At 34.8% G+C, this 26,621-nt stretch overlaps 2 protein-coding genes across 2 annotated transcripts in view; one reads left to right on the forward strand and one right to left on the reverse strand.

Moving 5' to 3' along the window:
* LOC136033286 (peroxidasin homolog) overlaps nt 1-14,478 on the reverse strand; it is a 51,826-nt gene extending 37,348 nt beyond the window's left edge. The window contains exons 1-6 of the mRNA XM_065714048.1: nt 14,319-14,478; nt 11,711-11,838; nt 8,831-8,955; nt 6,582-6,715; nt 3,428-3,642; nt 229-411 (exon numbers count right to left, since the gene is read on the reverse strand). Coding sequence (XP_065570120.1) covers nt 229-411; nt 3,428-3,642; nt 6,582-6,715; nt 8,831-8,955; nt 11,711-11,838; nt 14,319-14,449 — 916 coding nt within the window. The 5' untranslated portion in view covers nt 14,450-14,478. The remainder of the gene's footprint in view (nt 1-228; nt 412-3,427; nt 3,643-6,581; nt 6,716-8,830; nt 8,956-11,710; nt 11,839-14,318) is intronic.
* A 4,344-nt stretch (nt 14,479-18,822) lies between these two features.
* Nucleotides 18,823-19,203, forward strand: LOC136032639 (SCAN domain-containing protein 3-like). The gene has a single exon (XM_065712913.1). It carries the CDS (start codon nt 18,823-18,825, stop codon nt 19,201-19,203), a length of 381 nt encoding a protein of 126 aa, XP_065568985.1.
* The last annotated feature ends 7,418 nt before the right edge of the window (nt 19,204-26,621 follow it).

The raw sequence follows: 26,621 nt of genomic DNA on the forward strand, positions 1-26,621 counted from the left end.
TTCCCCACATATTTCTTTGGATTGTGAAGCGAAGTAGTCTACAGCTAGTCATCACGCTGTCAGTGCCCTGCTTGACATAACAATTTGAATTTTAAAATTTTCCTCCTTAAAATTGAGAAAAGTCAAATTCATGCTCACTGGAATAGTCAATTTAATAGATTCCAAATATATTCTAGACTTGAACTGTCCATCCCTGGCCTTATCAATGCATAAGTACAATAACTTTACCTTTGGTCGGTGCAGTAGCTGTGACATCATGATCAAGAAACTGGCCCCAAGTTAAAAACATGTGCGTTAAATTGTGTAAAGTCCGTGACCTTATTTCACCTTCTTTGGCTAGTTGTATGCTGATTAATCTTGGAGATGGCAGTTCTTCTTGATCTTTTCCAACTAGACGGGGTAGCCGAATACCTAAAAATTATGGGTACGGTGTCCGATTATTTTTTTACAGAATTTTAAACATGTATTTTAAAATCGTCAAGAAAAAGCAATTACCAACGAATGAAGGAAGGAAACTGGAATTAATTTTCAAAGGAAAGGGAAGGGAGGAAGAAATAGATATTTTCCAGGGAGGATTGAGCAACAAGTTGGAAAATATCGGCACTTTCTACCTTTTTCATCAATGGTAATTCAGAACTCAAGTAATTAATATAATACTACTACTACAAACATATCTCTGCAGCAGCAACCCACCTGAGGCCAACACAGCTATCTAAACCCCTCCTCCAGTTAAAAATAGCCCAGCCCCTCCCTCGCTCTTATACATTTTTGGCAATACTTGTTTGGTATTTCACACCTCACTGTGCCGTCAATTTACTGAATCCCTTCATCTGCTACAGACTTTATAAAACAGGAACATCTTCATTCACAAGACACAGGGTACATTGGGTGCACGTTGCAGTTGTCAGTCTATTCACCAGGGGTATAATTTTTACACAAAAAATAGGTAATTGCGTCAACATCATGGTCTTGCCGCACATATTAGGTCGGATATTGGAATGACCATTCGGAGCGATTTAACAGTGTATAGGGATGGCCTCCTCGTAAAATGAACCCTTTGATCTTTTGGAGAAGCAGCTTGAGAAATTGCCTGCTAACTTTCTGTGTTTCTTTGTTGATGATCTAAATGTTGACCTGATTGGAAGTAGTGGCCGACTATTGAATATTTTTATATCATTTGGATTATTTCCATCAGACAACACATCTACGAGGATCACGGATACATCGGCGACATGTATTGATAATATATCTTCCAATGTAACGATAAACGATAACGATTTTATTATTGAACACCTTACACGGTCATGCCAATCAGCGGCAGTTCTTGTCCTAGTAAAATGCAAGGAACTAAACAAACAAAATCATAGCCATAGCCATCGTCATACAAATTCATACATGGATTCGGAATATCACAGAGTCAAACTAAAACCTAAGACATTGAAATATCCAACTATCTGTAAAAAAAGAAAAAAAAAGGAAAAAATTACTCCCCCCATGTTAACCCTGCTCCCTCCATGTTGTTGTTAGTAAAGTTTCAGACCATTTTGGTGTGTTTTCTAGATAAGTTATTTTTCTAGAGGATAGTTCTAGGGTAAAGAGTAAGTTTCTTGGCAATATGTTAATAAAAAATTTCGAATGTTATAGGAATGTATTATCTCAAATAAACTGGGGTAATATTCCAAATTTAATTAGATTTTCCAAAGTTAATTAGAAAACAATTATCAAAGAAATAGAGGACGGGGTTAGACAGCCCCAAAGAAGCCATGGATTACTGCAGACCTTCTAAAATCAATATGTATAAGAGACCAACTTTACACAACGAAGATCAATCATGAGTGTGATCTAAATGATATAATACGTAATTATCGTAAGGCTCTTGATCAATCATCAAGAAAAGCAAAAAAAGTTTTTTTTCCGGAAAGTTTTACTCGAGTTTTACTTGATTATTTATTTTGATTACTGTTTGTCTTGGGTTGACTTTATAGATTGATATGTTCAATCTATTATAATCTATATCTCTCAATCTATATTGAGTTCAATCTATAATCTATGAGTTCAATCTATAATCTATATCTTTATATGATTTATGTTCGTTTTACATTTGAATTGCTATCTGAATTTATTTTTGCTCGTCTTAGGCTTAGCGTAGCTTTTCACTATTTTTGGAAAATTTCTTTCGTGGGGATATATTTTAGATTAATTTCTATTCGCTTTGTCATAGTTTTAAATTTTTTTTTTTTCATTCATTCATAAAAGAAAAATGTTCATAAGGCTTTTGGATGTCTTAACTTATTACCCTTAGCCATTCGTGTGATTTTGCAGATGCGTCCCTTAGACTAGCTGGATGTACGTAGTGTCATTTATTTTAGTTTACCATCGCCCTCAACATGCCACGAAAGTTTCAATACCTTTAATACCTTTAGCCATTCCTGAGATACTGCAGATGTGCCTTTTTGACAACCTTGATGCAAATTGTTTCTTTTATTTAGTTCAACAACCCCCTAAAAACCTGACAGTTTCAATTTAATAAATTCAGCCGTTCCTTAGATATTGGAGACAAACAATTTTTTCAACTATGGATCCACATTGCGTTTTTATTTAATACAACTTCCCAAGCAATATACCCTGAAAGTTCCAACATAATACCCTTAGCTCTTCCTGGGATATTCCACAGATGTATTTTTTATAATATGGATACACGTAGTATCTTTTGGTTTGGTTTTACCCCTTAAACTTTCCCTGAAAGTTTCAACTTCATTCCCTATTCTTTTTCCAAGATATTGTATCTATACCATTTTAAAACCTGGATGAACTAAAACTCTTTTATTTAGTTCAACAGCTATAGTAGTAGTGTTAGTAGCAGTAGTAGCAGCAATAATAGCAGTGAATGTGGAAGTAGCAGTAGTAGTCAAAGTGGAAATTGTAGTAGTCGCAAACAATCGTAATCGAAAGGAATTGTAATCGCAAGTAGTCCCAGTCGCAATAGTCACACTTACAATCGCAAGCAGTCGTAGTCTTAAGTAGTTGCAGTCACAGTCGAAGTTGCAAGTAATGGTTGTCGTATGTCATTGAGACAGTCGGAAATATTCGCAGTTGTAGTCGCAGGTAGTTTACAGTCCCAAGTACTTGCAGCCCCTTCTGAAAGAGACAACTCTTTCCATACAAAGTAGCCCAGGAAAAAATATTACACTGAAGCCTTATCGCTCTTTACTTATGTAGCACTGCCTGTAATTACAACCTTCGTCGATGGTTCAATGATTCATTACGGTATTTTCATACACTTTACTATTCGAGATTCGGTAATTCGGTGAAATCGTTCTTCCGAAAAATTTCTGCACATTTAATACAATTTAATTCCGATATTCCCATTCTAGAGTCCACCTCAAACCATAAGATAACGGGTTATTCACATACAAAATTTACTCACCGTCATCGTAAGCTGGCGGTAAAGCTCGGCGAAAGGCACGGTTTGCACTGCCCCAGAGGGGGTTTTTCAGGTTGTTACAGCTTCCATCGATAGTTCTATAAATCATCGTTGTATTGCAGGTAGGAGTTACTCGGCTTTGGCAATTGGTAATATTTTTTTCAATATCAGATGGCAGGGATGCTCCATTTTGAACCTCAGTTTTTGAAATTTGTGAGCTACAATAAAGATTTGTAATGATTGACTGTTTCTTATTGATTTATCTGGAGTTACTTTCGAATCCAAAGTAATCGGAAAGAAGTTAATTGGGAATAGTTTTAAAAGCAACTCTATAACCGCATACGTTTGATAGTTATATTTTTCATTCTTTGTTTCCATAGTTATTGTCTAACCTTTGTTTACATTATTGTATATTATCTGAAGTTGCTTTCGAATCCAAAGTAATCGGAAAGAAGTTAATAGGGAATAGTTTTAAAAAGCAACTCTATAACCGTATACGTTTTGATAGTTAAATATTTCAATCTTTGTTTCCGTTAATTATTGACCAATCGAGATCAGCATTCCGTTTTCAGCATTTGGAACCGACTCTTTGTCATATTACATAAAAAAACTAGTTTTTTTTAACTGAAAGAAAGGAGCGACATTAAAACTTAAAACGAACATAAATTACTCCGTATATGAAATGGGTTGTCCCCTCCGCAATCCCTCGCTCTTTACGCTAAAGCTTTTAATCGTTTTAAAAAGCAGAATTGTGGCAAGGAGTCAAACTTTAGCGTAAAGAGCGAGGGATTGCGGAAGGGACAAACCATTTCATATACGGAGTAATTTCTGTTCGTTTTAAGTTTTAATGTCGCTCCTTGCTTTCAGTTAAAAAACTAGTTTTTTTTATGTAATTTCTGAACGTTTTTTAATTAATGCATGTTTGATTTTGGCTCTCCACACATAAATTATTAAAATGAAATTTGCATATTAATTCCTTTTTTGGCAAAATGGCTTTCTCTTAGTTTTGATCAGACGATTTTGAGAAATAAGGGATGGGGAAGGAGGCCTAGTTGCCATGCAATTTTTTTCGGTTACATAAAAGGCAACTATAAATTTTAATTTTTAACGAATTTTTTTATTAGTAAAAAATATACGTAACTTAAGAATTAACTTACGTAACAAACTTTTATATTCTTTAATTTTTATCAAGTATATGAGGGGGTTTGTACCCTCGTTAATACCTCGTTCTTTACACTAAATCGTAAGTTTTGTCACAATTCCTTAAGAATGACCCCTGAATCAGAAAGACCGTAGAATAAATAGTTGAAATTACTAAAAATACTATAGCATAAAGAGCGAGGTATTTATCTCCTCCAAAATACATCACTCTTTATGCTAAAGTATTATTAGAACCCCTCATATGCGTAATAATCTCTGTTCGTTTTAAGTTTCAATGCTACTCTTTACTTTCAATTGAAAAAACTTTTCCATGTTTATTTTTTCATTTTTTTTATAGTAATTTTAGAAAATTCTGCGCCTTTTCATTGAATTTCTGTTCCCTCATGACATATTTCTCCAAGGAAAGATCCTCCCACATAGACCCTCCCCTCAACCGCACCCCCAAAATAAAAAAAAATCCCCTGAAAATTACTGTACACTTGCCAATAACCATTATTATACGTAAACACTGGTCGAAGTTTGTAACTTGCAGCCCCTCCCCCAGGGACTGTGGGAGAGTAAGTCATTCCCAAAGACATAGTTATTATGGTTTTTGACTATGCGGAACAAAATGGCTATCTCAAAATTTTGATCTGTTGACTTTGGAGAAAAAATTAGTGTGGGAGGGGGCGTAGGTGCCCTCCAATTTTTTGGTCACTTAAAAAGGGCACTAGAACTTTTCATTTCCGTTAGAATGAGCCCTCTTGCGACATTCTAGGACCACTTGGTCGATACGATGACCCCTGGGAAAAAAACAAACAAATAAACACGCACCCGTGATTTGTCTTCTGGCAAAAAATACGAAATTCCAGATTTTTGTAGATAGGACCTTGAAAATTTTGTATCAGAGGGTTCTCTGATACGTCAAATGCGATGGTATGATTTTCGTTAAGATTCTGTGACTTTTAGGGGGTGTTACCCCCTATTTTCTAAAATAAGGCAAATTTTTTCAGGCTCGTAACTTTTGATGACAAAGACTAAATGTGATGAAACTTATATATTTAAAATCAGCATGAAAATATGATTCTTTTGATGTATATTTTAGCATCAAAATTCCGTTTTTTAGAGTTTCGTTTAGTATTGAGCCGGGTCGCTCCTTACTACAGTTCGTTACCACGAACTGTTTGATTAATGCTAACCAGGCTTAATTTGACTTATTCCGCTAACTTGATCTGAATGGCCGCCCCCCCCCCACTTTTTTGTGAACCTTTCCAGTTTGGTGTAAGCCACTTACTAAAATAGATTTTAGGGCAAAATGATCTCTGCTCAGTTAAGTTTGTCAACTTTCTATTTACTTTAGCTTTTTTTCAAACAGAAGATGAAACAGTCCCATTTTTTTCAAACAAAAGATGAAACAGCCCCATTTTGTCAAAAGGTCAGATTATGTGTAAGCTTCTTGCTAATGTCTGATTGTTCTGTTTGAACATTAACACCTCGCTCTTTACGCTTCAGTTTGAATTCTGTCTCGTTCCTCTAAGAACGACTCCTGAAACACGATGTTCGTTTAATTAGAACAATAAGAAGCTTTTTTAAAAGTACTAAAAAAATATGGCACAAAGAGTGAGGTGTTGAGGAGGAGCAACTCCTCTCACAAATATAATAATTTCTTTCCGTTTTAAGTTTTAATGTTGCTCCTCCTTAACACCTCCCTCTTTACGCTAAAGTTTGAATTCTGTCTCCTTCCTCTAAGAACATCTCCTGAAACACGATGTTCGTCTAATTAGAACAATAAGAAGCTTTTTTAAAAGTACTAAAAAAATTTAGCACAAAGAGTGAGGTGTTGAGGAGGAGCAATTCCTCTCACAAACATAATAATTTCTTTCCGTTTTAAGTCTTAGTGTTGCTCCTTGCTTTCAGTTGAAAGAACTTGTTTTTTAACTTGTTTTGAGCTAAAAAAAAAACGCACACAGAGCGAAGTGTTTATTTTACTTTTCTGTGTGCAATAAATATTACTTACTTGTCTATCAAAATTTGCATCGATTCTTCTACAAGAATAGCATCGTCGGCAAGCTCTTTTGCTTTCGGAGACCAGGCGGTAGCTCTTTGATGGTACATGGAAGGATTACTTTGAGAACCTGTTTCATTCATCTCCTGAAGAAAAAGAAATCAGGGTAGGGGATTTTGGCTGAGAAAAGCAGCAAGTTAGAGATTGATAACTCAACCGATAAGAGAGAGAGAGAGAGAGAGAGAGAGAGAGAGAGAGAGAGAGAGAGAGAGAGAGAGAGGAGAGAGAGAGAGAGAGAGAGAGAGAGAGAGAGAGAGAGAGAGAGAGAGAGAGAGAGAGAGAGAGAGAGAGAGAGAGAGAGAGGAGAGAGAGAGAGAGAGAGAGAGAGAGAGAGAGAGAGAGAGGAGAGAGAGAGAGAGAGAGAGAGAGAGAGAGAGAGAGAGAGAGAGAGAGAGAGAGAGAGAGAGAGAGAGAGAGAGAGAGAGAGGAGAGAGAGAGAGAGAGAGAGAGAGAGAGAGAGAGGAGAGAGAGAGAGAGAGAGAGAGTGAGGAGAGAGAGAGAGGGAGGATAGATGAGAGCTCTATCCTCAGCCAACAAATCTAACAAAGCTAAGTAATTTACTCTTAAAATTATTTCTATTAACCTTCTTGGATTCAATCCAGGATTCTACAATGTTTTATTATTGTTTGTTGCTAAAACAGATAAAAGGGAAACTTTGTCTTCTTTTTGCTGTTTAAATCTTCACAAGAGATGACGAATCTGTACTAATTTTTTCCAGCAAGTACCAGCATATGACAATTGTTGGATGCTATAGAACACCTAATTGTTTATCAGATAAAAGCTCTTTCTTTTCCTTCTTACTTTTCTGGGTGTAATGGGTGTATACAGTAGAAAAGTCATCCATAGAAATTTACAATAAAAATTCCGGACCAGGTAAAGGTCCATTCGTAATAAGATTCTGCTAACATTGGGACCTAGCTAGCATTAATTTCAAACAATCAGTATGTTCTAAACAATTCTCCAGCCAATCATAAAATGAAAAATCTGAGGCTCAAATGACCACTCAAAACAGCTTTGCTTTGTACTTTATGGGTATTTAACAAAAACACTAATAAATTTAGACAATCAAAGACAAAAATATCATTATCTACGCACTCAAATACGCACTATTATGGACTGGTTCAGAAGTCAGTAGCTCCCCTCGCATGGTTATGTCCAACCAATGCCACCATGTAAAATATCAAGGGTCACCTACCTTTGAGGGATGGATACATGGCACACTACCTAGAGGCCGACAACACAAGAGCTGGCTTGACAAATTAAATGATTTAATTTTTTTTTTAAATTGTGAATTGTGAAACAATGAGTTGTTCTTTCCATGTGTTTCTCACCTATCATAAATTCCTTATTCTTATTATTAATTAATTAAGTTATTCTTAATTGCGAGACTATAAGTCACGTTTCTTTGACGGCTCAGCTAGATAGTTTCGTTCCAACCAAAAATATCGGTCGACCAAAACTATTTGGTTGACCAACTTCTTTGGTTGTTTATTTCCTTCTCCCAATCCCCATTTTTACTGATGTGATGTCCACGTTCAATAGGCCACTCATCCCATGCTACCAACCTAAGTGAAAACCAGAACTTGCTGTTTAGTTTTAGCTTTATGAAAGATCTTAAGTCTTCCATTTTGTATTCAATCTGTACTTATTACCCTATCTTTTCTGGCCAGGGTGGGAAATACTAAAAGGTTGCAATTAGCATAACTAGAGATAGTTGAACTTCTAGTTTCAGTATTAGCACTTCTCGGCAGGGAAAACACCAGGGTTCTGTCATTTGCCAAAAACTGGAGGTTTTTGTCGAACAAAAAAGTGGAGTTAAGTACTCTAGTGTTACATTTTTACCGAAACAACTTACACTCTGTCTAGTAGCTTCCCCTTAGTACTCCTGCCGCAATAATGACAAAAAATTATGTGAAAAGCAACTTCTAACAAAAAGCTTCTATTATACTTGGTTATCATATCTAACTAAAATTTGTATGTAAATCATGTAAAATTTAATTCCAATTCCAAAGTTGACTTAGTGCCAAATTTTACATTGGTTGCTTTAACCTTTTTCAAAAGTTTATGCATTTTTGCTGATCAGTGCGAAAATAAAATTGCAGCGCTATTTTGAATATTGAAAAATAATCCTGGCCCTATCAAAGACTTTTGTTCTGTGGAATGGGGTAATAAAGTAAATAAGAATCAAATAAATTTCTTACTTTTAAAAGTCGCTCCTCCATTTCTTTTCTATTCTTTACTTTCTGTTTCGCCTTATTAAAGTAATTTTCCATAATTCGACCATCTTCCAATTCTAATTTCTTTGAATCTCTGCTCTGATGCTTGCCTAAAAAGAATTGATTCATTATACACTGCCCTAAAAGTAATGTATAATTACCTCGGTAATTATTGGGTCCTTGACAGCCGTATTTGGTTAGAAGTTTTCTAATTTCAAGACCAATAATAAACAGCTGAGATAGCAAATTGTCCGTTCTAGTACCTTATTGTTCCAGTACCTTATTATTCCCGTACCGGTCTTCGGCCATCTTGTAATTCAAGTTTCTTTGAAACTCTATTCTGAGGCTTGCCTAAAATGATTTGACTCATCATACAGTGTCCTGAAAGTTATGTATGATGACCTCGATTCTCACTAAAATTGGGTCTTTTGCGGCCAGGAAGGTTTGGGATCTAAAACTGGGGTAGGATTTCTCTAATTCAAGACCAAGCATCTACGGCTTGTTTATTCTATTACCTTAGGAAATCCAATAAAATGGATTAAAGGTCTGAATTTTTTTTAAATTGGATTTTAAGGGAAGGGCGACATTTTCTTCTGAATTGTCCTTGGTTAGACCCGCCAAGAATGCTTTGTGAGGCACATAAATATTTGTTGTTAAAGCTTAACATTTCTGGCTCTTGGGATGAGGGAGGGGGTGCAGAAAACACAAAAACAAATATTTGTTCCCAATTTTATTCAATTTAAGCTGTTATTGGCCAATGTTGTCCTTAGTAACGTAATTTCGCAAATAAGGATCTCATCAGAAGTTTTAAATATCTTTTTCCCGATCCCAATTTTAGATATCCTTACATTCTTGGTGGCTGAAATCGGTGAGTTCTTGTACCAATTTCAAATTCATGGATATCCACCCTTAGACCATGTTTGATCCACAATCTTGAAGTTGCAACTCGACCTTCCAAACCGTTCTTATGATAATGAGGATACCCAGGACTGTAACTATATATGGGGAATTTTGTCTATATTGCCACTTCACCGTGAATAAATTCTAGGCCTCCAGGGACTTAAAGTGCCAAAATGTTCAGCAGATTTGCGACAAAAATCGCTTAGCACATCTCCCCCTCCCATATTTTAAAATTTGGGGTGTACATGCCCCCACCCCCTAAAAAAACCAATATCTATAAGTTTAAACTTCATCTTCAAAGCTGTTCTCATCATATTGCAGATACGTTATTTTGATGACCTGGTAATAGACAGTACCTTTTGATTTACCTCAAAACTTAACAGAATTGATTTTAAGTCTTATAGCGGCTTATAGTGTAAAATATTAAGGTAGATCATAGACTAAGAATATTAAGTCCTTCCCTGACACAAAATTTAAAGGTTCCCCTACCCCTTCCCTTCCTCTTTCAATGCTATTTGAAAACTTCAATTCCATCCCCTGAGACATTCCCGAGAAGTTGCAAGTGTGGTATTTTGATAACTTGGATGTATATAGTACCTTTTCATTTAGCTCTAACCCCTACCTCGAGTAATAGATAAATGTCCATCCCCCCTTTAACACTTCCTGAAAATCACAAATTTATTCTATCAAACCGTTCCTGAGATGTTTCAGGCGCCTCATTTTGATAGAAATGCAACAAATAGTGTCTTTTGGTCTACTCAGCTACCTAACTAGCCAATTTAAAGAGCATCTGACACACGCAAAACCTCCTGGAAGATTCAGCCCAATCACACTAGTCATTCCCTAAATGTTACACACAATCCAAAAACTTGGGTACACATGGGAGTTTTTTATCATTATTTAGGTTTACGCGTTGTTTCCAGAGTATATTCTTGGAAAGCTCTTGGAATCTCGGCTTAGTGAATAGTCTCTCAGAGCTACTAGCTGATCGGACAACCAGGACCATATATGCTTGAGTACTTCGGTAAACACTCGGTAATTTACATAATTAAGAACCGTTACCCCTGGGGCTGCGGGGGTGATTCCGACCCCAGAGGCACACCCATTTTTTCACGGAATATCTGAACGAAATGGCTATCTTCAAAGTTCGATCAGAGGGGGGAGGGGGAGGGTGGTTACATTGGGTCTGAGTAACAGAAAAAGGCAAAGTGGGGAGACTGGTTGCCCTCCAAACACTTCTAGTCCCCAGATTTGAGAGTAGAACTTTCAATCTACAATCGAATAGTACCCTGCCAAAGTTTCTAGAGTCACCTTTTCCTTGCGAAGTGGCTAAGAAAAACAGAAAATTTCGGAACTTTTCCGGCCCTTTATCTAGCCCCATTTTAAACGAACTAATGTTCCTTATTTTCTTATCTGAATAGGGGGGTTCGCTTAGCTGAAGAACTTATGAATACAAGTTTTGAGTCAATCTGGAAAATTGTTTTTTAGTCGTTTTTAGCCAAGTTACTTTTTCGCCAATTTGTGCTCTGGTTGAAAATAACCATTAATTTTTGGTAATATTGATGATTATTTAATTTTTTTGATTTTTCCAAGTTGTGACAATTATGAGCACATTCATGTCTGATTGCTCAAATAGCTTATATAACTGCAACAAACCGAGGAAGCAAACTTGCTATATTTTAAACAAACTTGCCTATGCGTAATTAAAGTTTTGATTATACATATAACTGAAATATTTAATGCATGCAACTTAATCGAATTCACTAATTAGATCGACGAATTAATTTAAATGGCTAAATAGAACAAATAATTAAATTAAATAGTTAATTAAACTAACCCAAATTAATATAGATTAATTTAATGATTATTCGACATTCAATAAAAAACAATTAGATCCGTGACAGACTCGCGCTAATGAGTCCTTCTCAACATTCTGAAAGGCTCGAACCACTAAAAAATGTTTACCAGAAAGAGGGTACGTCAGCGTAAGAATTTGATGAAGTCCTTGAGAATCCTCCATATCAGCTGTGGTCTTAGATGGGTCATTCCAGGCTAAGATTAACGCAGTGACCAGGAGAATAAGAATGGCTGACCTTAAATTGAAAAATTATAAACTTATAATTATATAAGTTTAACAGAACTTTAAAAAACGCTTATACATATTTATATTAGATGAATAGTTCAATTATATTATAAAATAATTAATATAATCATTATTAATATATAATATAATATAATTAAAATATAATTATATTTCATATATATATCTATATATTATATATATATATATATATATATATATATATATATATATATATATATATATATATATATATATATATATATATATATATATAAATATGAATAGAACTTTAATAAACGCTTTTATTTAACTTCGTCTGTTTATAAGATTAAATCGTCAAAGCTGAACGTTCAAGGACACAATCTTTAAATTTCAAGTAGCCATCAAGTACAAATATGGTCTGCATCAAATTTAGGTAATTCTGTAGCTATTGGTTGTATAAAAAAGACGTAGACGTGGAGTTGACACTAAGTTTTAAAAGTAAGATGTATTACTATTACTCATAAATCATTCGGGGTTGCTACCTATCGTACTTCTGTACTAATTGTCAAAACGTGTTGTGCACTTCCGCACCGTCGTTGGTAGGACATAAAATAAAAACAAACAAAATAATTTTTTTCAACTGAAAGTAAGGAAGAAAATCAAAACTTAAAACGAACAGAAACTATTAAGTATATAAGGGGGTTAGCCCCTTCTCAGTACCTCGATCTTTACGCTAGAGTTAGATTTTTATTCTTAGGAGTGACTCCTTATTTACAAGGACCGTTTAAATAGAATAAATAGCTTTTTAGAAATTCAATAAAGGCTGTAGCGTAAAGAGCAAGGTACTGAGGAGAAGGCAACCCCTCAAATATGTAATAATTTCTCTGTGTTTTAAGTTTTAACGTTGCTCCTTACTTTCAATTCAAACAAATTGATTTTTTTTTATTTAATTTCTGATTGTTTTTAATTAATGCTGGAAATCCGGCTCTACCTCCCATGGAAAATTCCCTTCCTCCATAGAAAGATCCTCCCTCGCAAGCATCCCCACCGGACCCCCCCCCCCCCAAAAAAAAAAATCCTTATACTTCCCAAAACACAATACTGTATGTGAACAACGGGCAAAGTTCATAACTTGCAGCCCTTCCCCAGGAGCTGTGGGGCATCAAGTCATTTTCAAAAACATAGTTGGTAGATCTTTCAACCATGTTGAAGAAAATGGTTATCTCAAAATTTTGATTGGACAATTTTGGACAAAAAAGGGGGAGGGAGCTGGCTGACCTCCAAATTTTGGTCGCTTAAAAAGGGAGCTAGAACTTCTGTTTCTCGATGAAATGAGCCCTATTCCGATCTTCTAGGATTGCTGGTTCGATACGATCACCCATGGGGAAAATAAAAAAAAGGAAAGCAACAAATAAATACGCATCCGTGATCTTCCTTCTGGCAAAAAATTCTACAGTACGGTTCTCTGAAATTCTGAATCTTATTGTGTGATTCCCATTATGATCACTTGTTTTCTTAGGGGTGTTTCACCCCTTTTATACGATCACCCCTGGGGAAAACAAAAAAAAGGAAAGCAACAAATAAATACGCATCCGTGATCTTCCTTCTGGCAAAAAATTCCACAGTACGGTTCTCTGAAATTCTGAATCTTATTGTGCGATTCCCATTATGATCACTTGTTTTCTTAGGGGTGTTTCACCCCTTTTTCAAAAAAATTAGTCAAATTTTCTCAGCCTCGTAACTTTTGATGGGTAACATTAAACTTCATGAATTTTATACTTTTTAATTAAGCATCAAAATGCAATTCTCTTTATATATTCATTATTATGAAGACTCTGTTTCTTAAAGTTTAGGCTACTTTTGAGCCGCAGCGTTCCTTACTTATAGTTCGTTACCACAAAATGTTTGATTCATTAGGTTTAAATATAGCAAAATATTCCTTACTATACTAAAGATTTACCATCGACTGAAATGAGAGAAAAAAAGACAATATTTTAATCTTTATATGTAATGTTTACATCTTCTAGTTGTTTATATCTGCAAAAGGCAAAATATTTTTCCCGTTATCCAGAAAAATTTGAATTTTTGAGACAACATTGAAGTGCAGTATATTTCCCTACCTATTCAAGCACGACTTTCTGTGTATTGTCTTCTTGTCTTTCTATGTCTTCTACCATCTCAAACTTTCATCTAGTTTTTAAAATTTATACTTTTTTGGGGTGTAGTATCTTTTTTTAAAGCATTGCAGATAGAAGTTCACAACTTCTGACTTCTATGGCAAATCTCTTTTCTCGACCTTGGCTTATTTTATATGTGCATATTTTTTTTTTACTTTATCTATGTTTTATATTGGATTAAGTGGCTTCATCGATATCACTGTAACTCTGGTTTATAGTGTTGTGTGATCAATCGTATATATATACATATATATTATTTATATTACTTACAGCTTTTCGTGGGAAAAAAAACCTTTTCTTGAAATTCAATGAGTAATAAAAATAAACTCACAAAAAGATGAAAAGCAAACAGATCCGAAGGCATCTTGATCCTTCATTACTGGTTCTTCGATAGATCCTAAAACTAGGGTCACTAGTCGGCTCTTCAACATATCCTTGTAGGGGATCGTAATCTGTATTCATCTTAGTGTCAACTAGTGAAAGTGAATCAATCTATGAGTCCATACAGAAGCCTTTTCAAACAACAATCATAAGGCTTCCATATTAGCTTTCGCATAGTATCAACTTTCGGGCGTACGTGTTGGCTCGGACTTGGGAGTCTTAATCAATAAAAACACCGGGAACTTTAAAATAAAAAATCCCGAATAAGGGTCAAAGGATAACGATTCCGACAAACTGATCACTAGTGAGTAGTATTGGCGTGGCAATTAAAAAGGAGATGTGGGACAAGACACGATTTCTGGAAGTTGGATTTTTGCCCCACATCCAGGGCATTGAAAGGCAAGACACGAAGTGGCAAATCAGGGGGTTGGGATTCACCATTCTAGATGCCTTTTCTGAGTATTTTGATTGAATAATAAATATGTTAACATTTTCATTGAAAAAAAAAATCGAAAAAACAACAAAATACGCACTCTTAGATTTCAAACAATACATATGCTTCACCCTCTACTTTTCGCGAATTGACATCCCTGTAAAGTCTAGACTCTGACTTTCCTGACAAAACTGGACTCGGGGAATAATTTTCATCGTGCATATTGCATATACCTACCTGTTTAGCAATACAATACCAATACAAGCAAATCTCAGAGGTTTGGGTATGGAAAAAAAGTAATTTGGGCATGGAGTCCCTGAAGCCACTTCTCCAGCCTTTATAATTGTCTTTAACAGCCAAAGAACATTATAAACCCTGAGCAAGCTACTCGAACTTGTCGTCCGTCTGGAGTTTTTTTTTATGGCAAGTGACTTACCATGCCCACAAACTCATAATGTTGGGTCACATCGAAAAAAATACATGGTTATGCAAGATTTTGTAGCAAACAAGATCAACAAGTTTAATCTCCACTGTGTTCCAAAATCTTAATTTCTTGACTAGATTTTAGCTGGGAGAAGAAGTGTATTGGTTTCCTTTACCGTAGATGTGAGTACGATGAAGCTTCACCGAATCAGTGCCTTCTCCAATTACTAGAACTGGGTGAGATTTTCCTGCTGTTTGACTATGCGCAGATCAGCATATACGCACAAATGATTGCCAGTAGCACAGAACGGCAATGCTGAACTGCTCTTCTATCATTTTACCGATGATCTGGTTATTTACTTTATTCCATAAGCCTTTCTTCTTGTTATGCATTATTTGTCAGGTAAAATTTACTGGAGCTAAAGGTCATTGTCATTGTCTGCGAGAGTGGGCTATATGGTTCTGCACCGTGCTCTTCTGACACTACGGAAACAGTCATATGGAAATGTTCAAATATTGTCCTTTTCAATATTCCATTTTCAATAATGTCCATTTTCAATATTGTCCTTTTCAATATTCCATTTTCAATAGTGTCCATTTCCAATATTGTCCTTTTCTATAAAAATACACGCTGCAAGGGAAGAATATGCATTATATCAGTCGCAGGCCAGATTGAGGCTCTTCGGAGCCCAAGATAAAATTTTCCCCAGGATGCCAGATGCTTCGGGTTATAGTAAAATACAACATGAAGAAACGTTTTCACGATTTATATTGAGCAAATCTAGAGCTAGGTCTAGATCCAGGAAAGTTAGATTAAAAATTGGCGGAAAGTAACAGAAGAGGCGGATGCTGTTATATCGTGTTTGAAAGCGACAGAAAGTCTGTCACCCACTGGTGCTGGGAAGAACGAATCTTCATCTGGTTGTAAAAGTTGCATTTATGCTCATCTTGAAGCTGGAAACATCAATTCTAGAAGAGAAGAAAAAACGTCGCAAAATTCTAGCATTCGAAAATTCCAGATCACCAGTATTAACGTAGATGCCTAGTCCCCCCCCCCGATTTAAAACCTCGAGCACTGGCTAGTCCCAAGCTTCTTTTTTTTAGGATGGTGTTACCATATTTCTAATACGCAAAAAATATAAGGTTTCAAATTCTATTCTTAAAAGTGTCTTGGCTCTCTAACCAGGAGGAAAAAAAAAACATTCGAGATGACTTAATTTTAAACTGTTCTTCGAATTAATTATTTTGTTAACCGAAAAAGTTAGGCTTATAAAAATTACAATTAGTCATTTTTATTTCTTTTTAGTACATCTAAGTTACCACCAGGGTTCGGACAGGTCGGTTCGTTTCAAATTATAGGCTCTATCCTATTTTTATAGGATTTCCCGGGCCCAAATATAGGCCAATTATAGGATTCGGAAGTCCTCGGGATCAGATCTGTGGTAGATGGCGTGGGATGCCTGGTCACATAAGTTACCAAGTTTCATCCCGATCCCTCCAATCTAAGCGTGTTCCATGATTTTAGGTCCCCCCAAATTCCCCCCAATGTCACCAGATCCGGTTGGGATTTAAAATAAGAGCTTTGAGACCCGATATCCTTCTAAATATCAAATTTCATTGAGATCCGATCACCCGTTCGTAAGTTGAAAATACCTCATTTTATATAATTTTTCAGAATCAACCCCCCCAAACTACCCCAAAGAGAGTGGATCCGTTCTGGTTATGTCAATCATGTATCTAGGACTTGTGCTTATTTTTCCCACCAAGTTTCAGCCCAATCCCTCCAATCTAAGCGTTTTCCATGATTTTAGGTCACCCCAAACTCCCCCCAATGTCACCAGATCCGGTCGGGATTTAAAATAAGAGCTTTGAGACCCGATATCCTTCTAAATATCAAATTTCATTGAGATCCGATCACCCGTTCGTAAGTTGAAAATACCTCATTTTATCTAATTTTTCAGAATCAACCCCCCCCCCAAACTACCCCAAAGAGAGCGGATCCGTTCTGGTTATGTCAATCATGTATCTAGGACTTGTGCTTATTTTTCCCACCAAGTTTCAGCCCAATCCCTCCAATCTAAGCGTTTTCCATGATTTTAGGTCACCCCAAACTCCCCCAATGTCACCAGATCCGGTCGGGATTTAAAATAAGAGCTTTGAGACCCGATATCTTTCTAAATATCAAATTTCATTGAGATCCGATCACCCGTTCGTAAGTTAAAAATACCTCCTTTTATCTAATTTTTCAGAATCAACCCCCCCCCCAACTACCCCAAAGAGAGCGGATCCGTTCTGGTTATGTCAATCATGTATCTAGGATTTGTGCTTATTTTTCCCACCAAGTTTCAGCCCAATCCCTCCAATCTAAGCGTTTTCCATGATTTTAGGTCACCCCAAACTCCCCCCAATGTCACCAGATCCGGTCGGGATTTAAAATTAGAGCTTTGAGACCCAATATCCTTCTAAATATCAAATTTCATTGAGATCCGATCACCCGTTCGTAAGTTAAAAATACCTCATTTTTTCTAATTTTTCAGAATCACGCCTGCCAAATTTCATCGTCCTAGCTTACCTGAAAGTGCCTAAAGTAGCAAAACCAGGACCGACAGACAGACAGACCGACAGAATTTGCGATTGCTATATGTCACTTGGTTAATACCAAGTACCATAAAAACACTATGCTACGATGAGATTAACCGAACAGACGGACCAAAGGATGATGAGGCGATAAACGATAAAAAGCTGATTCCGACAATCTTCCATGCAGGAAGGCCAACATCTTACCATTACTATACTAAGGGGGGAGATAAAGTAAAAATTTACAATATCTGAAATAAAAATTCCGAATCTAATTAACATCATTTGTCTTTAGAAGGGGATAAAGACCAGATAGATAAAGGACAGATTTATCACAGAATGTAGTATATAGCCTACCCAGTGCACGTCTATTATACTTCCCTCGATTAGCAACTATCTTAGAATAGCCCATTTGAATAACTGAACCGTATTCACATCAGCCAGCCAGGAAGCAGCTTACTAAGCCCAACAAAAAGCATTAGTTAAGTTCAAAAAGCTCAACAGTTGTAATTAATTATCAATCTACACCAAAAGACAGAAAATTGCAAATCATGAGCAATGTTCTTAGTGCTCTTCAGCCGAAAATATAGGAATAATAGGATTTTAGCCAAAATATAGGCATTTTATAGGAGTGCATTAAAATATAGGAATTTATAGGCGAGTCCGAACACTGTACCACAGATAAATTTATTTAACTTAATTTTCAAATTCAACCTTACCTGGTGATTTAATTTACATTCTTCTAAAGAAATTCTTCATTTTTCTTCGTTTTTGCTCAATAAACAAACTACAACTTCAAGATGAACATCTAAAGCAGTGGTTCTCAACCGGGGTCCACATGGACCCTAGGGGTCCATGTAATATTTCCGGGGGTCCACAGGCAAAACACAACAAATTGGGGGTCCACAATGATATTTTGGGGGTCCATGAAGAAAACCAACTCAGAACGCTCTTTATTTTTAAGAATTCAATTTCTACTGTAATTTACATTATTTTGAATCGGTTTAGTGACCTACTCGGAATGGATATACCGATTTGGGTTTCGATTCCTTTCGAAGTTAATGTTGCCGAAATAGAAATATCTTTTCAAGAGCCCCTCATCGAATTACAAAGCGATGAAATAATGCGTGCAAAATTCAAAGATGGAAAGTACAATATATGGAAAACAAATCATGTTGCTACAAAGTACCCTTTACTCTGGAATAAAGCGCAGTTCTACGTTATTGCTTTTCCTACATCTTATCTTGTTGAAGCGGGATTTAATCGTGTTTCTCAAATTTTATCAAAAGCTCGCAATAGATTTGACATTGTGAAAAGGGGTGATCTTCGACTATCATTAACATCGTTAGAACCAAATATAAAGAAACTTGTCGAAAAGCATCAACCACAGGGATCTCACTGAATAAACATGCCTTTTCCTTTTTTTTAATCACACACTTAATTTCATTTGCTTTTTTTTATCCAGTTTACATAAATAATGTTGGAGTGAATTAAACAGCCTGAGGAGCTCTACTCTCCGTGAGCTTTAGTTGCTTGCTAATCGAAGAAACTTGTAATATTGTAGTTGTTATCGCAATAATAGTAATAATAATAATAGTTATTATTACATTAGAACATTTTATTTGTATTAAATTAATTTTCATTTAAAAATAAAGCTTAATTATATGCTATTTGTTTGATAATTAAAACCTTAAAATTTATATTAGTGAAGAATAAAAAATTATTCTTATATCCCATGGCTATGAAGGGGTCCACCGAGATAAAAAGAAGGGAAAAGGGGTCCATGGGGAAAAAAAGGTTGAGAACCACTGATCTAAAGTAATTCAATTGAAAAAGACACAATCTTAATATTAGTTACTGCGTTTTATTGAAATATAACTGCAATACTAATGTACTTTACATGTAATTATGTGAATTTCCTTTGTATAGGCATAATAATTAAGTTTGTTGGTTGTTTTTTTCCAAGAAAATAACAGATTTCTAAATTATTGGTTATTGGAATAGTATATATGCTATCTATGTATATAAAAATAAGTTGTTTGTCTGTCTGTCGACTGACGTCATTATAAGGACTGAGCTGTATGTCGTCATGAAGTTAGTTGTCGTCATGTTTGTTATGACGATGCTTAGTATATGACGTCATTATAAGTATTTAAGAAAAAATAAGTTGTTTGTTTGTGTGTCTGTCCGCATATGACGTCTGAATTATTTCATCATATACCAATTCAAAAACGAATGTATTCAAGCCAAAGTAGCTAAGTTGGTAAAGCGTTATGTTCCAGGTTCTAGGTCCGAGAGGTTCCAGGTTCGAACCTTGGCTTTAGCATTAATACAGAAGAAGAAGAAAAACTAAAAAAGGTAAAAACTACAAAAAAAAACTAAAAAGAAAATACTAAAAAAATTAATTAATTAATTTTAAAAAAGAATTAATTTCCAAAAACCTTTTGCTAAGCTATTCTCAAAGGTGGAATCAGGTATACCAACAGGGCCGTAATCTGCTGTAAAAAAGATAGGGGGGGGGGAGCAACTGCCCCCAGACCCCGGTTTGCGCCCCCCTGAAATTTAGTGCCTTCAAAAATCTTGTCAAAAACAAATATATCAGGTCACCGAAAATTAAACTAACATGACATTTAACTAGTCAATTGAGGTTTTAATTGTCACAGATTTATTTTTGTAAGATATTTTTATCTGTTTCGAGTATAATTTATAATTCAATGTATGCTATTCATAATATTACAGTTTGCTAAGCTGTTCTCGAAGGTGGAATCAGGTATACCAACAGGGGCGTAATCTGCTGTAAGACAAGAAGGAGGAGGGAGAGCAACTGCCCCAAGACTCCTGTTTGCCCCCCGTGAAATTTAGTGCCTTCAAAAATTTTGTCAAAAACAACTATAGGTATACATAGTTCAAGTATTCACAGAAAAAAAAAATCACTTTCCTTTAGCATTTGACTCAGTTTTCACTTGACTTGGGAAAATTGGCTTGTATTTTGCACAGCCCCCCCCCCAAATGTTGATGAAATTACGCTCCTGTGTACCAGGTGTCATGTATGTTCGATCACAGGTAGATCCTCCTGATCTACAATATGATATTGAAATTGCCTTTGAGTAAAAATCAGTAGTTATTTAAAATTACCTCAGAGGTGAGAAAATATCAAACACGACCTTTAGGAGGGACAGTGAAGATTTACTCACAGAAGAGATTAACCTATGTATAAGATAAAAGAAAGTCTGCGAAAAATAAATACATTTTTATTTTAGACAGTTGTTCTATATGTTCCACTTAAACACATTTCTATATTATAGCTATGAAGACAATAATTTATCCTAGATAAAAACCCTTGTTATAGTTTATTTTACAGAAATGAGCCATTCAACAGAACAAAATAATCTAATAATCGCACTAAACCCAGTATAAACCTGTTTAGACTAGCGCAAATACGCAAGAAAGAGACAACAGGACTGGGGGTATTCCACATTAATTGGGGATGTCATTCAGACTAATCATGGAAGACAAGTTGTTAGAAATCTTTAAAATGAATATTACAGTCAAAGGAATCAAAAAGGAGAGCGGGGGGAGGGGGAGGGTTTCTACCTTCTTTTAAAGTTTAGCACAATCTTCTTACTCCAAAACAAATTTTTAGTTTTTATAAAAAAATAGTAAAAATCAACTACATCAGATACAGCTTAAGAATAAAATACAAATATTAAATAATTGAAGTCATTCTTTGATAAAGGAGTTACTTTTTTTTGTAGGCTAAAAAAACAGATTCCTAACAAGTAATCATCTGATTGAGACGAACAAGTCCTAGGTTATAAAAAATGAATAAAAAAGAAAGGAAAAAAAAAATAAAAAAACAAAACGACAAATAAAAATAAGAAAGATCTTCAACCTGTTCTTATAGGAATTTTAGTGGCTCACTGGCTGAAAAATATATGTGTTGTTGTTAAGGCAGGTCAAATGGGGGCGGAGGATAAATTAAAAATCCTTAGTTTTTCAATTTGATTTTTGAAAGGAATTTTTCCTTGTAAGGATCAAAAAGCACTAAATTCCGTGTTAAAACTGAAAACAAAAAGAAAAACAAATTGCACCAACCACTGTTTTCTTCATTTTCCTTCACACAAATAAAAGAAACTTTCAAGTATTCGATAACTTATAGATAAGAAAAATGGAGTTAGAATAAGATAGACAAAAGCTAACACCACAAAATAAATATGAACAAAATGAGTATTAAATTTCATATAACTGAATTAGCTTAACACAATTACCACCAATTCTATAAGAAACGAGCAAAATTTCAATTGAGCAAACGCAAAATAAAGTAGTATCTACTTAAAACAGTTAAATAAATATAAAATCAACTATAAAACTAAAACAAAAAAGGAGGAAAAAAAATTACGCAAAATTAACAGTCGAATAAGACTAGGAATTTTCAAATAGAAGGAGAGAAAAAAGATCTTTATCTAAAGCATAAGCACTTGAAAGCAAAATCAACCGATAGATGTACATAATAATTAGAATATCTAGTTCTATAAATGTTTACTAGCTTATAATTTAAAAGCTATGTTCAGAGATGAATAAGACCTACTTAGCAAGAAGAACATCAGAAAAAGCTCGGGGGTGCATTCCTATGAACTGGAATCGTCCCGTGTTGCTCTAAATAATCCCTGTTTCGTTTCTTTTTAAGATTTCACTCCGGCTCCGCGCGGATGCAAGTGTGTCTATGGCCGGATGAGAGGCAATTGCAGAAAAAGCCAAGATAGATAGTCCGGGTGAGAGGCAAATCTGGCATAAGCCCTTTTTCGGATTGTATAAAAATGATGTCATTTCACTTGTTGATAGATAAGTCTATCATCTATCCGTCCATACATCATTCCTAGGGCAGAACTGTGGCAGATAGTCATAGAGCTAAGAGATACAAGATCGGATTGATTTTGGGTTGACGCGTGACGGAGAATATCCACTGAACTAGTATGCAAAATGAGGGACTGAATTTGCTTGAACTCACAGGCGAAGTGACTTAAGCCTAATAGGCTTGGCTGCTTGAAGTCTAAAGGTGGAATACCGTGTCAAAGGATTGAAATCTTCCGATTTTCTAAAGCGAAAAGTGCACTGGTATTTGAAGGCTATTTTTTCTGTTAGGCCCCCCGAATATCGGGGGTCTGACTTTATGTGAAAGGGAGGGAGGCAGAAGTTCCGGTTCAATCATAAAATGTCAGCAATATTCCAAATAATCGTTCTGAATTTCTAGATTGCATGGCTTTTCATACTTTGGATATAAAATGTGCTTTCTTTAAACAATCCGACAAACAAGAGTGAGAAACTGGATAATCAATTAAACTCACCTATAGCTGGTCAGCTCGATATAGTTTAAGGCTAATATTACAGTCTAAAAGTGCTTCAAAATCGTCTAATAGGAGACGATTTTCTTGTAGGAGAGAGAAAACTAACTTCCAAAGTCTTACAAATACCAAGGCAAATCAAAACATGTTTCAACACTCTTTCCTCGACCAACTTTATCTGTTCTCTTTAGGGACATGTTCAGGGACATGTACTCAGTCATAAAAATTCCCAGGTACTGCAGCTAAACTCCTGTGCTTTTACCTTTTTTTAATACCAATTTTAGAAAAATATGTTAAAATTAATGTCAATAAGCATATCAAAGAGATATATCAAAATATAAGCACATAAGATGACAGGGAGATTCTCTTACTTAGGTCTGCTTAAGGGTGTGGACCCATAGATGATCCACTATTATTCAAAGGACGCTGTGGCAGTGCACATATGACTTAAAGGCAATTCAACTACTTAGGCTTTCAGTGTCATATCTTCTATTTTATTTAAATTTAATTTAAATTTATTTTAATAATTTAATTATTAAATTAATAAAATGTTAATTAATTTAAATTAAATTAATTAAATTAATTAATATTAATTTAACAAAATGAAATTAATAATTTAATTTCACTAAATTTCATTAATTATTTCTATTTTATTTAAAAAGCACTAAATTCTAACTGCTTTGAATTATACAATGAACACCATTTTCGCTAGAAAATGTTCAAAGTACCGAGGACTGTAAAAACGAAATCTGATTGGTTGAATTCAGCGAAAACTTACGCAACTATTAAAGACGTATACAGTGGGGCATTGACCAGCACCCCTAGAAATGTTTATCCTCCTCGTAAAAACATAAAACATTGCATATAAACAAATTTTTGATGCATTTTTATTTTATTTTCATGCATTTTATTTTAATTTTTAGAGGCAAAAAGTATTTTGAGGTAGACTCATTTTCACGTTTCAAAATGACTAACGTAAATTTGAAATTACCCCACAAGCTTCACAATTTGAAATGAAAAAAAAAAATACTAGGTTTCAGGTTTTAACAGACCTAATCCGGGCACAAATGGTAAAGAAAGATTTTATCTTATGTCCTTGGTAGTGATTTGGTCTTTAAAACAGTACAACAGTACACAATGCAGTCAAACTCAGAATACTACTTTCCGGGATTGTTTCTCAGACCTGAAAACTAACTCAAAAACACTTTTGGTAAAATATTGGGCAACATAAATACAATAAACACAAGTTCAAATCAGAAATCGATATTAAATCCTAACACAAATGATTAATCTGGCATTGCACTTTAACTGACACAGACAACAACTGAAACATTGAGTCGACGCCTCATGCGCCAGCAATGGCTAAGAAGGATCTTTTCCCTTGCAGACAACAACTTATTTCTTCTTTTTTTTTTTATTACGAATGATCCCAGACATTAAATAAAGATGATTTAAGCAGTATTGATCTCCTTTTATTTACTAAATTATCCAATTATTTTATATTTATACCGAAATTAGTATTCCAAATTATTAGTTTGGCACTGCAGTCTAAGAGACATGACAACACTGATTTTATGACTGACCGCAGACATTAAATAATGATAATTTAAAGAGTAATGGTCTCGTTCATATAGAGGAGGCAATTAACAATAAATATTGCAAGAGAACTAGCAACTTCATTAAGAGATTTGCAGAAAGTGAAAGCAGTCGATATTTCCTTCCTAAATGGAAACCTATGATAGAGTTTCTCCTTTATTTCAAACTGGCATTAGAATCATTTTGGGAACCGAGAAGATTTCCCGCATCCAATTCTAAGACGATCTCGATTTTGATTAATTGTCCAATCACAAGCTGTTCCCGTCAAAAGAGTTTCATAATCGACAATGTTCTTAGTTTAAAAGATATGAGATTCGCACCTTGTGATCACAGCTGCTAATGTTGAGACTCTTTCGACACTTAATTATAAATTAGTGACTAATTTAGATTAAAGAACGGTTTTTTTTTTAATAAAAACGTTTGTGAAGGCGTGATCTTGACTTTAAAACAGGGCTTTCGAGTCAGAGTTATAGTAAATTTTTGCCCAATAGAGTCGGAGTTATGGAAACATAATGGCTGGAGTCAAGCCACGCACTCTTAAATACTATAAAAAGTAGCAATAATAAACAAAATTAATATTGTAGATTAACAGGGTTATTAAAATTAACTTAGCAAAGAATGTAATAAAATTTTGTACTTCTTACGAAAAGGGAAGTATTACAGCTCGGAGTTGGAGCAATTATGTTTAAAGTTCCTGGAGTCGGAGTCAGTATAACTCATAACCAGCTCCAAAACCCTGCTTTAAAATGGATAAAGTCTAAAGGCGAAATGTCTTCTGTAATATAAAGCAGTGAGAGATACCAAACTACCCCCGTTTTGGTGTATGTATATATATATATATATATATATATATATATATATATATATATATATATAAATATATATATATATATATATATATATATATAAATATTCCATGTGTGAAGCCAATTTCCCTCTGTAGTGAAGTTTATTTTGATTCTATTGGTTCTTTAAACAGAGTGGGATTGGAGAGGAACCCACAACATGCGTCAGTCTCTGACTGCTTAAGGTATATGATCCCTTTAAGAAAAAAATTTTGTGACAAGTCTACAAATGGACCTTTGACCAAAAGGCTAAGAAACTTTTCTAATCTGATTCAATAGTTTTAGACTTGTTCTTTCACAAAGCCAGAATTATGATATTATTTAGAATTTTCTTAGAGAAAGATTTAAACTTACCTACAAAACTAGGAAAATTATCCCTTTTTTGACGATTTTCAATCAATTTTTAATCTTGGAAGCCCAGTAAAACAAATATTATAAACACAATTCGGTAGCTGGATGCAGCTGAGCCTCAGCTATACAGCTTATATATAGCCTATATATCAGCTACGATAGCCTATTTTTTGTCGTTCGTTAATATATTAAATAGTAGGAAGCAGATAAATAATATACCAAGACTTTCACAGGGAACATAAGACTTTAATACTGCGAGGATTTATTTTAACACTTGTGCCAAATACTAAATTCTTGTAGTAAGCCTGTGCCCACGGAAACAGGGCATTCCTAAGTTAAAAACTACACAACAAAACATTATTGTCAGCAGCACATTGCATAAAAAGGACTGAAAACTTTTCTTTAGCCCCTTCCCAGCCAAAAAAACGTGTCTATTGTCGTGAATTAAAGTATGAAAGATGTTCTGAATTTCATATACATGCATATAACAAAAGTAGCAAATTGAAGAGTAAATAGACAATAATAAATAACATAAGAACCTACCCGACGCTAGAAAGAGTTAAAGAAAAACGACAATCCGCATTTATATAAGACCAAAGGAAAATATAAGCACCAAAAATCACACTTATTTTGAAATCTCTCTTTTTAAGCTCAAGGAAAAAGAAAAGGAAAAAGAAGAAATAATA

Source organism: Artemia franciscana, chromosome 11 (assembly GCF_032884065.1).
Source record: "Artemia franciscana chromosome 11, ASM3288406v1, whole genome shotgun sequence".
Classification (NCBI taxonomy): Eukaryota; Metazoa; Arthropoda; class Branchiopoda; order Anostraca; family Artemiidae; genus Artemia; species Artemia franciscana.